Source organism: Pituophis catenifer, unplaced genomic scaffold (genome assembly GCF_029215685.1).
Source record: "Pituophis catenifer annectens isolate HBS135680 unplaced genomic scaffold, rPitCat1.0.hap2 SCAF_3, whole genome shotgun sequence".
Lineage (NCBI taxonomy): Eukaryota > Metazoa > Chordata > Lepidosauria > Squamata > Colubridae > Pituophis > Pituophis catenifer.
In genome coordinates this window covers 18,658,949-18,675,450 of record NW_027256883.1, presented here as the reverse complement: position 1 = coordinate 18,675,450, position 16,502 = coordinate 18,658,949, and the positions used below count along the sequence as shown (strand labels likewise).

The 16,502-nt window shown below is 40.0% G+C and overlaps 1 protein-coding gene across 1 annotated transcript in view; it reads right to left on the bottom strand.

Moving 5' to 3' along the window:
- EXT1 (exostosin glycosyltransferase 1) overlaps positions 1-16,502 on the bottom strand; it is a 338,991-nt gene that overhangs the window by 56,640 nt on the left and 265,849 nt on the right. Inside the window, exons 2-3 of the mRNA XM_070940369.1 lie at positions 9,703-9,796; positions 4,802-4,909 (exon numbers count right to left, since the gene is read on the bottom strand). Of these exons, the coding sequence (XP_070796470.1) occupies positions 4,802-4,909; positions 9,703-9,796 (202 nt within the window). The remainder of the gene's footprint in view (positions 1-4,801; positions 4,910-9,702; positions 9,797-16,502) is intronic.

The following is a 16,502-nucleotide window of genomic DNA, read 5'->3' as shown; positions in this document are numbered from 1 at the left end:
GGGTGAAATGGAGCCATTGATATCTTCAAAGTTTTGTGGCGAGGTGAAGTGAGGCAATCTTAGAATACAGGTAGTCCTCAAATTACAGCCATTTGTTTAGCGTCTGTTCAAAATTACAACAGTATTAAGTGACTTATGACCAGTCCTCACACGGTACAGCAGCATCCCGATGGTCACATGATCAAAATTTGGGCACTTGACTACCAGCAGGTATTTATAACGGTTGAAGTATCCCAAGGTCACATGACTGCCATTTGTAACCTTCCCAATTGACTTCCGATGAACAAACGGAGGAAGTTGGATTTGTTTAATGACCATAAGTTTATGGTCTTATGCAGTTGTTAAACTTATGACCATAAGTTTAACAATTGCAGTGATTTTCCTAATAACTGTGGGAAAAAGATCATAAAACAGGTGCGGCTTACTTAACAACCGCTTCACTTAGCAAGGGAAATTCTAGTCACAATTGTGGTGGTTGGACGAACTGCCTGTATTTTCTAAAGCAGAGATCTTCAAACTTGGCAGCTTTAAGACTTGGGGACTTCAATTCCCAGAATTCTCCAGCCAGCTACTGGCTGGAGAATTCTGGGAGTTGAAGTCCCCAAGTCTTAAAGCTGCCAAGTTTGAAGACCTCTGTTCTAAAGCCTATTTTTACATGTTGGCTCACTTACAACACAAACTAGGGCTTCCGTTTTAAATTTCATTTGGCTATTTGCTATTCATCTCTTGGCTTACAAGATGGCTGAAGAGAATGATTAGGACAGGATGATGCTTGAATAGCAGGCCACCGATACAATAAACACGGAAGGAGAAAAAGCAGTGCTAAAATGACAACAGAGAAAAGTGGCTTCAGCCTGTCTGAAGCCGGAGCAGCATGACAGTATGGAGAATATGTAAATAAAAACATCCGCGTGCATCTAAACTGGGAGATGAAAAACTGTAATGCAACAAAAACATTTCCCAAAGCAGACATTTGGGCTTCCCGCCAGCTCTTTAAAAACCACTGTTAATAATAGTATAGTATCTGTTCTAGTAAGGGAAGCAGCTGTGAAGATAATCAATTCTGCATTACAGGAAACAACAAAGATCAGAATATTAATGTACTCTTGCGAGGGAAGGGACATTCACAGATATTTGGAATGCTGCACAGACTTCTCCTCTCTTACCTTCGGCAGCTAAATATGTCAGTCAGGCAGCGTGTAGATTTTTCTTTACATTTTTGCCCGTAAAAATGTGGGTCTGAGGGAAGTCCTGCCTTAGCACTTGGCCACCACAGGTGCCCCCAACACGAGTGACGTTGAGATGGCCATCCCCCCCCCAGGTCAAACAGAACCCTGATGCAGCCCTCAATGAAATTGAGTTTGACACCCCTGCTTTAGAGTAGAACCATAGAAACTGAAGGTTACAATTGGATGAAAATGGGAAAAAAACCACATCCTGCTTTGGCTATTGGTTGGGCAAGGAACAGCAGCATATCATTAGTCTCTTTCCTGTCCGTTGGTTGACAAACGACCTTAAATATGTTGGTCGCACCCGTAGCAGTACGGCACGTGCCTTGCATGGGTAGGAATCCAGGTTGATTCCTTGAAGTCTCCCATTAAAAGGGTCTCAGAGGCATCTCCCCTTTCTCCCTCCTCCCTCTATCTAGCAAATTGGAGAGTAACTTTGAATCCAGAAGCACTCTTTCAAAAGAGCAGTGGGCTTAAGCCAGAAATGACTCTCTCCACGGATGAGCGTTTTCTCACTGGTAGAAGCGCAAGTTTAGTCCTCAGCTTGCGACCACAGTTAGAACCAGAATTTCCACTGCTTAGCAACACAGTTCGTTAGGTGAGTTGCGCTGAAGTTTTATGACTTTTTCACCATGTGTTCTGCCCCAGCTATGGATCCCATAGAACACAGCACACACAAAGTTTGTACAAAACTTAATTTACTAAAATAACTCAGTCTTTTTCAAAACAAAGGCTGTTAATAAACTTTCTTAACAGCCTACAAGAAACCAAAGATAAAGGAATCACAATCTTACTAAGGTTGGCAGAAAGCCCAGAAGCAATTTGCAGAGAAACCAGACGTGAAGTAGAGGGAACTAAAGTTGTTCCCTCCAAATTGCTTCAGTCGGCGTTCCTCCTTAAATAGGCTAAGGAAGTGGCCAATTAACCCCAAGCCTTACTCTCGAGGAGACCTCCTCCTGAGGAGCCACTCCTGCCTTTTGGCCGCTCTGCGCACCCGTGCATCGAGACGAGGCTCCTCCTCTTCGTCCTCTTCACTTAAAGGAGCTTCTGGAGGTTCTGAAGAACCTGGCTGAATCCCTGCCTCTGGCACCACATCTTCTCCAGCCTCCTCATTGTCTGACTTGTGTGCCAGCTGCACAGGCTGCTGGCGCAACACCACACCAGCCTCCTCGCTGTCAGAATCAGCTACAATCCGCACAGGCCACTGACGGGCCACAACACCATGATTGTTAAGTGAGTCACACGGTCGTTTAGTAACGTCAGTTTCCCCTATTGTCTTTGCTTGTCAAAATACTAGCGAGCAAAATATTTATAATTCTGATACTTCTCAGCCTAAATCAGTGTTTGGGGCAACCGATATATGACTCTCACATGTTTATCTGAGCTCTTTCTGAATTCAGTTTGTAAATATTAAAAAGCACTCAAGATACATATTTAAACTTCATGGTTTTACTGTTGAAATATCTGCAGTATTTTATGAGCAAATGTTGATCCCGTGACCCCTGCATGCTGCAACTCTTGTAAATACATGCTGGTTGCCAAATTTTGGTCATGTGATCACGGGGATGCTGTAATTGTAAGTGTGAGGACTGGTCACAAGCAGGGTTGAAATGCTCCCGGTTTGGACTGGGTCGCCCAATCCAGTAGCAATGGTGGCGGGTGGTTTGGAGAACCAGTAGCAAAAATCCCTGCCCACCCCCATGCCTAGCTGAGCCGCACAATCATCAGAGGCTTTTTTTTTTTACTTTTAAAAGCATTTTTTCTACAACCTCTTCGGCCGAAGAGGTTGTAGAAAAAATGCTTTTAAAAGTTTTTTTAAAAAAAGCCTCTGATGATCGCGTGGCTCAGCTGGGATTGTCAGAGCCTTTTAAAAGCATTTTTTTTTTTTACGTATGAGGAACAGTTGCAGGAACTGGGTATGTCTACTTTAAAGAAAAGAAGAACTAGGGGAGACATGATAGCAGTGTTCCAATATCTCAGGGGTTGCCACAAAGAAGAGGAAGTCAAGCTATTCTCCAAAGCACCTGAAGGCAGGACACGAAGCAATGGATGGAAACTAATCAAGGGGAGAAGCAACTTAGAACTAAGGAGAAATTTCCTGACAGTTAGAACAATTAATAAGTGGAACAATTTGCCTGAAGAAGTTGTGAATGCTCCAACACTGGAAGTTTTTAAGAAGATGTTGGATAACCATTTGTCTGAAGTGGTGTAGGGTTTCCTACCCAAGCAGGTGGTTGGACTAGAAGACCTCCAAGGTCCCTTCCAACTCTGTTATTCTATTCTATTCTAAATTGCATTTGCCTTTCCCAATCTGGTGCCTTCCAGCTGTAATGTCTATGACTCTTCTTAAAGCAAGGAAGGATTTCCAAGCCCTTAAGCGTATCTGGAAAGTATTTGGTAGGGGAAGACAAAGTTAAGAGAAAGAGAAAAGATTGGAAAAGTCTCATATAGAAATAACTGAGGTCTTAGTACACTTCTATATGTCATAAGGTAATCTACATCATTCTCCTGGATTAATATTACACTGCCCAGAGTCATTCCTGTGAGATGGGCAGCCTTATATATGTGATCAATCAATCAATCAATCAATCAAACATGGATCAGAACTTAGTTATCTACCTAATGTTGCAGTTTTCAAATTTCATGGCTCAAAGCAATTTATATCTTCTGTAACATTGTAAAGGCTCATAAAATACTGTAGATATTTCAACAGTAAAGCATGAAGTTTAAATATGTATCTTGAGTGCTTTTTAATACCGTGTTTCCCCGAAAATAAGACTCTGTCTTATATTTTTTTGAACCCCGAAATAAGCGCTTGGCCTTATTTTTGGGGAGGTCTTATTATTTTGGGGCTCGTGGAGCAAGATGGGGCTCTTCTTGCCATCTTACCTGATTTCCAGCTCTGCATTTAAATACTTTCGGGGAGGGCTTATTTTCGGGGGGAGGCTTATTTTAGTGTACGCGCTCAAGAGCCCAATTGGGATTATTATCAGGGGATGTCTTATTTTCGGGGAAATAGGGTATTTACAAGCTGAATTTAGAAAGAGCTCAGAATTACAGATAAACACATGTGAGAATCATATGTACCGTGTTTCCCTGAAAATAAGACCCTGTCTTATATTTTTTTTGAACCCTGAAATAAGCACTTGGCCTTATTGCCATGCACTCAAAAGCCCGATTGGGCTTATTATCAGGGAATGTCTTATTTTGGGGTTGCCCCATCCCTGATTTAGGATTAGAAGTATCAGAATTAAAAATATTTTGACACTGCAAATCACATTTGTATGGCTTGAGCTCTTCCACGCACCTACAGTATGTGAAAAAAATATCAGATGCTGCTACATTTTTAACCAAGACATTTGGAAGCTGGAATGACCTTCATGTCAGAAAGTGAATAATGCTTTATTAAATGAGTTAATATTCACAATGACACAGACAAAGCCTGCCCGATAAAAATCTCTTTTATGGCCATGACCTTTGGATATATCTTTCCTGAAAGTAGAGAAGATGGCTGCTGTTGCCAACTGACTGGATGAAGGCCACTGTTTTCCCGCCATTCACCCACCTCTTACCTGTAATAACAATCTCTCATCTCCTATGACGGCAGCTTGATTCCAATTAATCACCTCAGAGAATGGAAGTTCCCATCCGTTGCTGAGCATCACAGGAATACAGGCAGCCTGCATAAAAAAATATAAGGGGTGGACAGTTTAAATTAATCACATATGAAGAACAGTTGCAGGAATTGGGTATGTCTAGTTCAATGAAAAGAAGGATTAGGGGTTAATGTGATAACAATACCGTGTTTCCCCCAAAATAAGACCCTGTCTTATATTTTTTTGAACCCAGAAATAAGCACTTGGCCTTATTTTCGGAGAGGTCTTATTATTTTGGGGCGCGTGGAGCAAGACGGGGCTCCTCTTGCCATCTTACCTGATTTCCAGCTCTGTTACCCTAACCCTAACCAGAGGAAATGGCTGGGACCGGCTGTGCATTCAGTTAAATATTTTCCGGGAGGGCTTATTTTCAAGGGGGGGGGCTTATTTTAGTGCATGTGCTCAAAAGCCCAATTGGGCTTATTATCAGGGGATGTCTTATTTTTGGGGAAACAGGGTAGCGCTTAGACTTATAAACCGCTTCACAGTATTTTACAGCCTTTTCTAAGCAGTTTACAGAGTCAGCATATTGCCCCCAACAATCTGGGTCCTAATAAAAGAGAATATTTGTAGCTCAGGGTTGAAATGAGGGATCCTTGGTGCTCTCTGAGCTTGCTTGTTTTCTTGCAGACATTTCATTACCCTAACCAGGTAACATGTTAGTTTATATTCTGGCATCTTGCCTGTTTGGGTGGGTGGAGCCAGTCTTAGAGATATTTTGGTTGGGCTGTTTACTGATGGCTCTCTGGCAATTTCTTGATTGGAGTATTGCATACTTGATTGTTGGTCTGAAATTGACCTTGGAGTTATGATTACTGGTGGAGGGGAACTGGAGTCTTTTTCTCTTTTGGGCTGGTTGCTTGTCTCTTTTGCATAGTCTATAGATGTTGTTGGACAGTTGGACCATAAGAAAGGCTGAGCGCCAAAGAATTGAGGCCTTTGAACTGTGGTGCTGGAGAAGACTCCTGCGAGTCCCTTGGACTGCAAGGCGATCAAACTGGTCAGTCCTAGAGGAGATCAACCCTGACTGCTCTTTAGAAGGCCAGCTCCTGAAGATGAAACTCAAATACTTGGGCCACCTAATGAGAAGGAAGGACTCACTGGAGAAGAAGAGCCTAATGCTGGGAAAGACTGAGGGCAAAAGAAGAATGGGACGACAGAGAACGAGGTGGCTGGATGGAGTCACTGAAGCAGTCAGTGTGAATTTAAATGGTCTCTGGGGGATGGTAGAGGACAGGAAGGCCTGGAAGAACGTTGTCCATGGGGTCACGATGGGTCAGACACGACTTTGCAACTAACAACAACAAAAACAATAGATGTTGTTAATGTCTACGTGTCTATTGATGGCTGATTTGTCAGAGTGCCAGGCTTCTAGAAATTCCCTGGCATTTTTGGATTTGGCCTAGTCTAGGATTGTCACATTTTCTCAATTGAAACTATGGTTAAATCTGTCTATATGTTGTGAAGTTAAAGAATTTCCATCATGCCTTCTGACTGCCAGTTGGGAAAATGTCATTGCCAATGAAAATGAAAATATGTTAAGCATTAGGGATAGGGTTCGGTCTCCTTGAAGTCAGGGCCGAAAACTAAGCTAGGGATAGATTCTTAGAAGTTGTCTAATGACAACATGACAGCTTTTCGTTCAAACCTGTGTGTGGACCACAGTAAAAATACATGGTAAAATCTGATTACGAATTGCCATTGCCAATTGAAATTAGGGTTAGGGTTAGGTCTCACTGGAAACAGGATCAAAAACTGATGTCTGAGATAGATTCTTAGAAATTCTCTAAGGATAGTGAAGGTTACAGCTTTTCGTTTGGACTTTTTTGTGGAGCAGAGTAAATTACATGGGAAAATATGATTGACAATGAAAAGAAAAGTAGTGTTAGAGGTAGGGTAAGTGTTAAGGTTAGGGTTGTGTTTGCTTGGAATCAGAGACAAGAACTGATGTTGGAAATAGATTCTTAGAGATTCTCTAAGAAAAGACATTCTGACAGCTTTTGTTCTGATTTCTTTGTCAACTACAGGAAAATGCATAGGAAAATTCCATTGCCAATGAAAATGAAAGTAGGGTTAGGAATAGCGTTAGGGTCAGGGCTAGGTCTCCTTTGACTCAAGGCCAAAAACTGATTTTAGGGATAGTTTCTCAGTGATTCTCTAAGGATAGTGATAGTGGCGGGGAACGTGTGGGAGGCACGCACATGCGCGGAGGCAGGGACCGTGTGGTGGGACCACGCATGCACGGGGGTGGGATGCATGTGCGCTTTGCATTTTGGGGGTCTAAGCGCACGCACGCTTTGGGCACTCAGTCTGGAAAAGGTTAGTTGTCACTGGTGTAGGGTCTCCTGCCTGGGTGGGAGGTTGGACTAGATGACCTACAAGGTCCCTTCCAATGCTGTTAATCTGCCCTGTTAAATCTCCTGCCAGGTTAACTGGGGTTTGAGCATTTTCCTTAATCCTCATTATATCAGTCTGGAAGTCAGATGACCCACAAAGTCCCTTCCAACTCTGTTATTCTGTTATAAACTAGACTTAGGGTTAGGTGTCCTAAGAGTCAGGGCTGATATTAAGGGATAGTGGAAAAAAGAAGTGAAATGCATGTTGTGTGAATTGGGTAATTCTGCTTTCTATATTTAACTGTGCAATTTTCAGTATCTTTTTTGTAAAATTCTGGTGGATCACTGCATTGTCAAGCACAGAAGTTATAGCAGCAAGATAATTCTCCCAAACGTATCTTGGATGGAGTGGGTAGATAGTTTTATTTTGCGTCATTTTAATTGTCCTGCAGCTTCCTTTCCCAGAGAATGTCTAACAAACAGAAATGACCGCTTAAGACTTGTTTAGCGTGCAGTGGAAAAAAATCTAGGCTAATTTTATAAACCTGTGACTCCATATAAACCTCAAAGTCCCCATCGACTGGACTGCTAAAAACTGAAACATGTTTTCCGATTCCACTTCAGTGTAAGTGTAAGTCTTCAGATGAGCACATCTCAGTTAAAAAAAATAAAACAAAACATCCAAATCTCTTGGTGGAACGTCACATCTTCTGAATATGTGATCGGTCAATGTTGTTTTCTGGCTCTGAGAGCCAATATATGGTAAGTGATGTATATTTTCAGCAAAAATATATCATCTTTGCTCCAGAGTAATATTTCTAATTCTATTTGTCCAATGGTCTCTAGGACAATCCACCTTTAAGGAAATATAACAATATCTCCTGATGGGTGAGATATTGATGCTAATTTTTCCTGAAGAAGAATGGATGCAGAAGAACAGAGTTGGAAAGGACTTTTAGAGATCATCTAGTCCAGGGGTTCCCAACCTTTTTGGCACCATTGATTCGTTTTGTGGAAGACAATTCTTCCAAAGACCGGGTGGGGTGGGGGAAGGTTTCGGGATGATTCAAACACATTACATTTGTTGTTAACTTTATTTCTATTATTATTACATTGCAATACATGATGAAATAATTATACAACTCGCCATAAATGCAGAATCAGTGAGAGGCCTGCCCTGAGCTTGTTTTTTTCCCTGCAACTATTGAAAAGCAGAAAGAAAAAAAAGAAAGAAAGATAGATAGAAATGAATGAATGAATGAAGGAAGGAAGGAAGGAAGGAAGGAAGGAAGGAAGGAAGGAAAGGTAGTTCTATGTTGAAAAGTTTGCAAAGCAAACTTTTATTGAACCCTTAGTTGTGTCTTTTTATTTTTCTCCTTTACAAGCCTTTCCAAAGTTCTTCAGATCAACTAGCGGAAAGCTCCAACTTTCAGGAGGGTGCGCTTTTAATCACCAATCAATGAAATAGTTATGGTAAATATACTCAATTAGATGCATAGTTTCCTCCTCCAGCCCCTACTCCCTCTCTTCATTTGGGCCCTTTCAATTCTCTGAAGCTGCTCCAACAGTCTTCGGCTAAACACACGGGGGAAGGAGTGGAGGAGGCACACTCTCTTGGAGGGCAAATCCACATGTCCTCTCCTCTCCATGTACATGTGTGTGAACATGTTTCTATCATGTATGGAGGAGGAAGGGAGGAAGGGAGGGAGAAAAAAGAGGAGGAGGTTCCACTTGCCTCTGGCATCTGGCTTGGGGAAATAACAGTATCTCACTCGTGGCAAATTGTCCTGCAGGGCGCATTGCCCCACGGTGAGTCACCTGAGGTAAATTGGCTGGAGTGAGCAGGTGGCGGTGAGAGTGTGGGTGTGAATTATCCCATTCCGAACTGAGGCAGTGATGTTAGCATTGGGGGAGGGGGGGGAAGCTGCAAATAAGATGAAGCTTTACTTGCTCAGCCGCCACTCACCTCCTGCTGTCCCAGTTCCTAGCAGGTCATGGACCGGTACCAATCCATAGCCCGGGGGTTGGAGGTCCCTATTCTAATCATACCCCTTACTCAAACAGGACACCCTATACATGTGATGGTGAACCTATGGCACGTGTGCCAGAGGTGGCCCAGAGAGCCCTCTCTGTGGGCACGCGCACCAATGCCAGTTGCTCTTCCGGGTTCTGTCATGCGCATGCACACCGGCCAGCTGATCTCTTCCGGGTTCTGGCGCTCTGGCGTGCATTTGCGCACACTCCAGTTTCGGCACTCAGTGCGAAAAAGGTTAGCCATCACTGCCCTATACTCTTCCGGACAAATAACAATCTCTTCTTAAAAATCTCCAGTGTTGAAGCACCCACAATTTCTGAAAGCAAGCCATTCCACTGCAATATAGTTTCTGCTCTGCTCTTCCTTTCCCTGTCACAATATTACCCAAGACAGAATTTTACTTGAGAAAAAAGCTTAAAAAGAGCTAAAATGTCTATTGTTTTTACCTGCAGGGCCTCCAAAAACCTGAAGGATCCAAGCCTCCGGCCACGGGGGACCAGACAGAAAGTGGCATTGTGCAGCATTTCACGATAATCATATCTAAGGGGAAAGAGAATGAAATAATAAATTAAAAATGAATCCCAAGATAATTGTGCACGAAAATATAAATATCTGGCAGTGAACATCTGTTAAAATAATTTCTGGATAATTTCACTTCTGTAAAGGTGAAGTAAGATTAAGAAGAAAAAAAAGAGTAAGGTAAAATGCATACATTCGTTTTCTGAGTCCATGAGTTCAAGCAGAGTACATGGTAGGAGCACCTTACAATTTATCCTTATTTTAAAAACTAAGGAAGGAAGAAAATTCACCCATGACCTATAGAATGAAAAGATGCAGAATTTTTGATTCAAAATGCATATTGGGATGATGACGATGATGACCAACGCCTAGAATTTCCTAGCCAGCATGGTTGACTGGGGAATTCTGGGAGTTGAAGTCCACATAATTAAAAGTGGCCAAGGTTAAGAAAGCCCGGTCTAAATAGCTTAGTCCTGTGATCCTATGAACAACACAGGCTACTTTTCAGACACAGACAAGTATGAATATGTTACCACATGTTGTTTATCACTACTTTTTCTGCTATTGCTAACCTTCTTACTAGGGAATTCTCTGTCTGCATTTCCAGAAAACAGTTGGGAATAGAACAAGTAACTCACTGGCACAACAAATCAGGATCCAGATAATTTTCTGTCAAGGTTTGTTTTTCATTGGAAAAATCACCAATTGCTGTTCTGGATTACACAACTGGTCTATACAAGCAGAGTTCTGTTTGGTTTTAAATCAGTTGTTTGGTGAACTTCTCCATGATCACTTTTAAACCATGAATATTGGTTTAGCTTGTCATTTGAACCCTGGCAATAGTGATTAATTCAATAAATTGAACTGAATCACACAAAATCTTGATGTGATCTATGAGAAATAAATCATTTTATATTTTGTAGGAATAGCACTGTTGTTGGAAAGATTGTAGTTTGAATCCAAGCTGGGCCATGGTTAAAGCAGTCTACCAAAATCAATAGACAAATTTAGTCCATTGATTTTGATTGCATACTCTATCCTGCACCTAACTTTGTCTATTTTTTTTGCCTTTATTACAAATTTTACTTTCAAAGTGGAAAATGCCTTTTAGACAGGATAGGATAAACATTGTAATAACTTCTGATATATTTTATAATGCATTTATGCAAACCTAGCTTAACTAGTAAGAACTTGTCAATGTTGCCTGATCTTGAAACATTAGCAAAGCTATGATTTGGTTAATAATTGGATAGGATATCAACTGGAAATATATCTAGACTGAAAACAAAAACATCTATCTATCTATCTATCTATCTATCTATCTATCTATCTATCTATCTATCTATCTATCTATCATCTGAACAATTGATTTTATTTTCAAATATCTGAATAGAGAAAAATGGATAAAAAACATTGGAGACTTATTTTGTCATACATAACCTGTAATTAATGAATTAATTTAATGCATTTCATAACTGTTCTATGTTTTCAATTGAGATATACAGTATATTGATCTGGAAGCTTCACAATCAATGGATCAACTTCTTGTCGAGAGAGAAGAAAATCTAATATCCAGTCAAAGCCACCAAGATTAATCAGTCGGCAATAAAAATCCTCTTAATCAACCAGGAAAGGACAAAGAATGGAAAGAATGAATCATATTGTGCAGCTATGGGTCAGCAAGCATGAATTCAATGAGAAAGAGGGACAACGTTTATCTTCCTTATAACATAAGGAGACCTTATAACATTTAGGAGACTAAAGAGAAAAATAAAAAATGGCAACAATTTAAAGTGTTGTTCCTCCAGTGTTCCTCAAAGTTAATGCATTCAGTGACATCCGACTTTTTTTTAAATTCCAACGAACTTTTGCAAAAGCTTTTACCGCCCCCCCAACCCTCCCTCCCCCCACATTAAAAGTTTCAAGCCAGATTGTAGCTAATGGTACTTTTGGCAAACCTGTAATGACTTGGAAAGTGCCGACTGCTAAACTGATGTCAAGAAAGCCAAGATTAAATATCTCTTCCTACTGCTCCTCTCTAGCTTGAACACCGATACATTTATTTCTCCAGAGACTTTTGCAAACTGCAAATAGGTACTACTTTGACAGTTAAAATCATGCAGCAAAATTTACCCAACCCTAATAATCTCATTTAATCATAGCCTGGAGGCACTGATTTTTTTTTTTTTAAAAAAAACCTTCTTCTTTTTGTATTGGGCAGGGGAAAAGAATAGAATATACAGAAATGGAAATTCAGCTCTATTTTTATATTTATTCTCCTCGAAGATACAAAGACAGGTGTTAAGCTAATTTTGATAGGACTCATCACAAGGAAGTCGGACTGCTTTAAACAAGGGTGTATAATTTGCATGAGAAAGGGTCCTTGAAATAAGTTAAGATGAACTTCATGAAACCCAATTAAACATTGTACCTTTCTGTTATTTAAAACTACAAAACATTTAAAAGAAAGGGGGGAAAAAATCTTCTATCTTTTCCTTCGCTATCTTTAATCTCAGTCTTTAATTTCTCATTTATGTCTGCGCAAAACCAAATTTCATTCCAAAGTTGATCAGCTAATTGTTAAGTTTTCAGTAGATTTCCCCAATCATATCTTTAGTGTAGCATGGAAGAACGGACAAACTCACTATATAGCGTCTATTCTGAGACTGACTGCAAAATAACCAGAAAAGGGAAAAGACCTTATTTATCTGCTCCTATTGCCTTTAGGATTTCAGTATAGACCAATCAAAATGCTACCATGGAATTGTAATTTAAGCATTTGTACGCTGCTTTGCGTTTTAAGAACAAATCTTGAATTTTTAAGGTGGCCAAATGGGGATAAATGATGAAACACACAGGGAAGAATAGAAAACAGGATTTAATTTATAATTTTAACAACATTTAGTTTAAATCAGATTTAGTTCTGGCTTACTCCTTTGTCCTGCATTTCATTTCCAGAGTCCTTGGAAAGCCTCTTAAAAGGCCAACTGTTCCAACCACCAAACTCTACATCATTCTTGCATAGATGCCATGCTAATCTGCTCTGCATTGTTCCAATTTTAGCATACAGGCTGCCCAAGCAAGCATAACCTGAGTTTTCCTGTTTTAGCATCAACCTGATGTGTAGATGCTCTCAATGCTTCAGTAAAAGCATTAAGCTTGGCTGCCCATTTCCACACCTCACTGCAGCCTGCAGTACAAATAATGTGACTTTGAACTAAGCATGGCTCCTGATTACATTGATCAAACCTGTGGTTTTCTTGGGAGCAGCCACTGACTTCTTCTAGCATGTGTTCCCAAGTTGCCATTTCATCCTTCAGCCCTGGGATTTCTTATCCAATTACTAACTAGGTGCACAAAGATTCCCCCCCCTTTTAAACAAACAAACAAACAAACAAACAAACAAACAAACAAAGCAAACTGTTTGCAATCATTCTGAAGGGCCTGGTGGCTCAGCAGACTGATAGCATTGTGATTAACACCAGCTGTCTGCAATTACTGTAAGTTCGAATCTCACCAGGCTCAAGGTTGACTCAGCCTTCCATCCTTTCTAAGGTAGGTGAAATGAGGACCCAGTTTGTGGGGGCAATAAGCTGACTTTGTATAAATATACAAAAGTATGAAGGCTATTGCTTAACGCATTGTAAGCCGCCCTGAGTCTCCGGAGAAGGGCGGCATATAAATAAAAAAAAATTTTTTTTTTAAAAAAAAGTGTTGGTGTAGGGCTGTTTACTGAAGCTAAGATATGTCATTTTATCAGGCTTCCCAACAAAACCTCTGCAGTAAAAATAAAACGAAAGTGACCCACATTCTGCATCATGGAAGTACAGAATTCTGCAATTATGCAAAGGGATAGAAGGCGTATTTTCTTTTATTCTGCAAACTGATGAGTTTACAGAAGGTGGAGGAGGAGGAGGAAGAAGAGAAGGAGAAGGAAAAGAAGGAGAAGAAGTTTTCTGCTTCTCAGTCACCTTTTTCCTTATTCATCAAACATCTTCTTTTTCAAGATATACTGCATTGAGAAAAGTCCCAAAAGTGCTTTTTCAAGAGGCAATTGGACTTTCTGATTTTTCGTTGAAGACTTTTCGCTTCTCATTCAAGATGCGAAACAATGAGTGAGAATTTCCATAGACATTTGCATGGAGAAAATTTTTCCTTGCATCCAAGTATATGCATTTCTCACTAGGATCCTATGTCATCCATGTAAAACACACTTAAAAGTTTAGAAAAGCTACAGATTTTAGAAATGGACATTTCTAACAGCCATGTGAGGACCTTCCAAGTACTGAAAGAAAAAAAGCAGAAAACACACTTTGTTATTTAGCACTTTCACCATCTCAACTAGAAACTGGTAATTTTAGAATTCTATCTAGGTAAACAATTTTAAAACTGGAAATCCTTGAAATATTCAAAGAACAACGTGATAGCAATCTCTAGTCTGAAGACTCTTAACAATTAGGGGAAAGAACGTAGCTCAATGAAGAAACATTACCAGCTAGGTGCAAAACCCCTAAACTCAGATAATATGGAATATTTCCAAGAGATGAAAGGAATATCCCTGTCTTTCTACAGATCCTTTTCTCTCTCATTTCCTGGCAAGTTTTGAATGCTGCTGAAGAAAAGGAGAGGGCGTTTTCCAAACCTATAAAATGCATATTAGTCAAGAGATCCTTCAAGGCCTCTAAATGCTGGTCTCCAAGGAAGGAAGAAGACACTTTTTCCTTCACTCCATTTTAGAAGAGTCGAAGCATTGATTTTTGCAGAAATAGATGAATTGTCTTAGATCCTCATTATCCAAAGTGATTGACAGACCACTTTTCAGTGTTGGACCGACCCTTCGTACATATAAATTGTATGTTCTACTACTTTGATCCTTTAGGAGTCAGGAGCACACGCTTTAGAAAGAGGACACTTAAAAATCCATTGAATTAAAGATCAAAGGGATGTAGTCTTGCTCACCTACATGACTCTCTTCATTTTCATTTTCTTTTTTTGCTAAAGATGCCACTGGTTGCAGTCTATTCAGTATTTTTCAGCAGTGAAATCATGTAATCTAAATATCAACTTGGAAAAGATAATCTAGTCTTCCTTCCTTCCTTCCTTCCTTCCTTCCTTCCTTCCTTCCTTCCTTCCTTCCTTCCTTCCTTCCCTCCCTCCCCTATATCCCAAATTGGGTTTGCACTATTTTCTGGTCCCTTCTCTCACACCCCAGTTCTTGTTTAAAGGCCTCCGGATCAGATTTGCAAAGCACACTACCAAAACATTTTTCTTAGCTCTTGTGATCTGATCTCATGCTAGGAATCCTTCATCTAAAAATGTACTGCAGTGGTTAATTATGAACTAGTAATTAAATTAGAAATTCCAAAAGAGAATTCATCTTATACGTGAGGGTTAGTTCTCATGTAGTCAGCTGAAAACTGTATGATGGCAGGTTTGACTGTTACCAAAATAAGACACAGATGGAAATTGAAGCTCTGGTGTAAAAGAGAACCCGGGAGTCTTTACATGCTGTGAGAAAGAAAATAGCGCAGGATTTTTTTAAAATCCCGTTTCCACACACAGAGCAGTCACTAGAATTCTTTTGTTACAGCTTCCCAATTTATTTTTTTCTGAAATATTTCAGAAGTTCTCAAATTCTTTAAGATCGCAGACCAACATTTGCCTGCAGATTACAGACCAAAATTGGCCCGATGCTGCAGACATTGGTTATATTAAAAACTGAACTATAATTCTTAAAACGTGTCTATAGGAAAAACCAGCTTTGAAATATGGTGTTATTCATTGCAGGTAGGCCTCGACTTGACCCAGGTGTCAAACTGGCGGTCAATGGGCCGGATGTGTCATGCACAGGCCACGCCCACTTCAGCTGCACAAATGGGAAAAAGTCGTGAAATGTCACATGACAGCAATATAACAGCCGCAAGTTTGACACCCGTGGTCTTCCAGGTCATGGTTGTCCCAAAGGTACTTTCCAAAAAGGCAACTGAATTTTCCTGGGTTTTTTCCTTGAAAATGTTTCAAGTTCTCATCCAAAAAGCTTTTTCAGTTTTGAAACCAAGAAAATCCAGTTGCCTTTTGGGATAAAAGCACCTTTGGGATAAAATCTAGGCTCTTGTTACATATAACCTAGAAGAATTCACTCCCAAATATCTCCATGATAGCAACAAATAAATCCATAACTGTAATTTATTCTCTTTCATAAATTTCCTACTTAAGGAAATACAATATGCTTCTCCTCGTGGATCTGCTTAAAGTTGTTTGAATCTGCTGAAATTTAATGTGAATAAATCGTTCACCAAGGTCCCTTTTATGAAAATCTGTCATCATCTCATCAGATGTATGGAGATACATACATACAGTCCCCCCCCCCCGATGAGATAACAAATATATAGGAAATGCCATTTGACAAAAATATTTCACCTGGTGTTTGGTGGACAAACATTTCAAATACTCCCAACCTATCTTAGTTCTTTCACATCAAGGTGGAACATCTAAACATTAGTGAGCAATTTTTGAAATATCCCTATTATCTGTCATTTTTATCCTGAAAGCTTTTCTATTAGAACTGAACAGAAGTAGAAACTTATTATATGGGAATCTCAAATGTTATATATTATGTATATTGTGTTATATATTTACCTTTAAAAAAAGGGTCAAATTGCAGATAGAAACACATTCCTGAGATCTCAAGCCAGAGTGAAATGCTACCGGTTTGTACCGGTTCAGG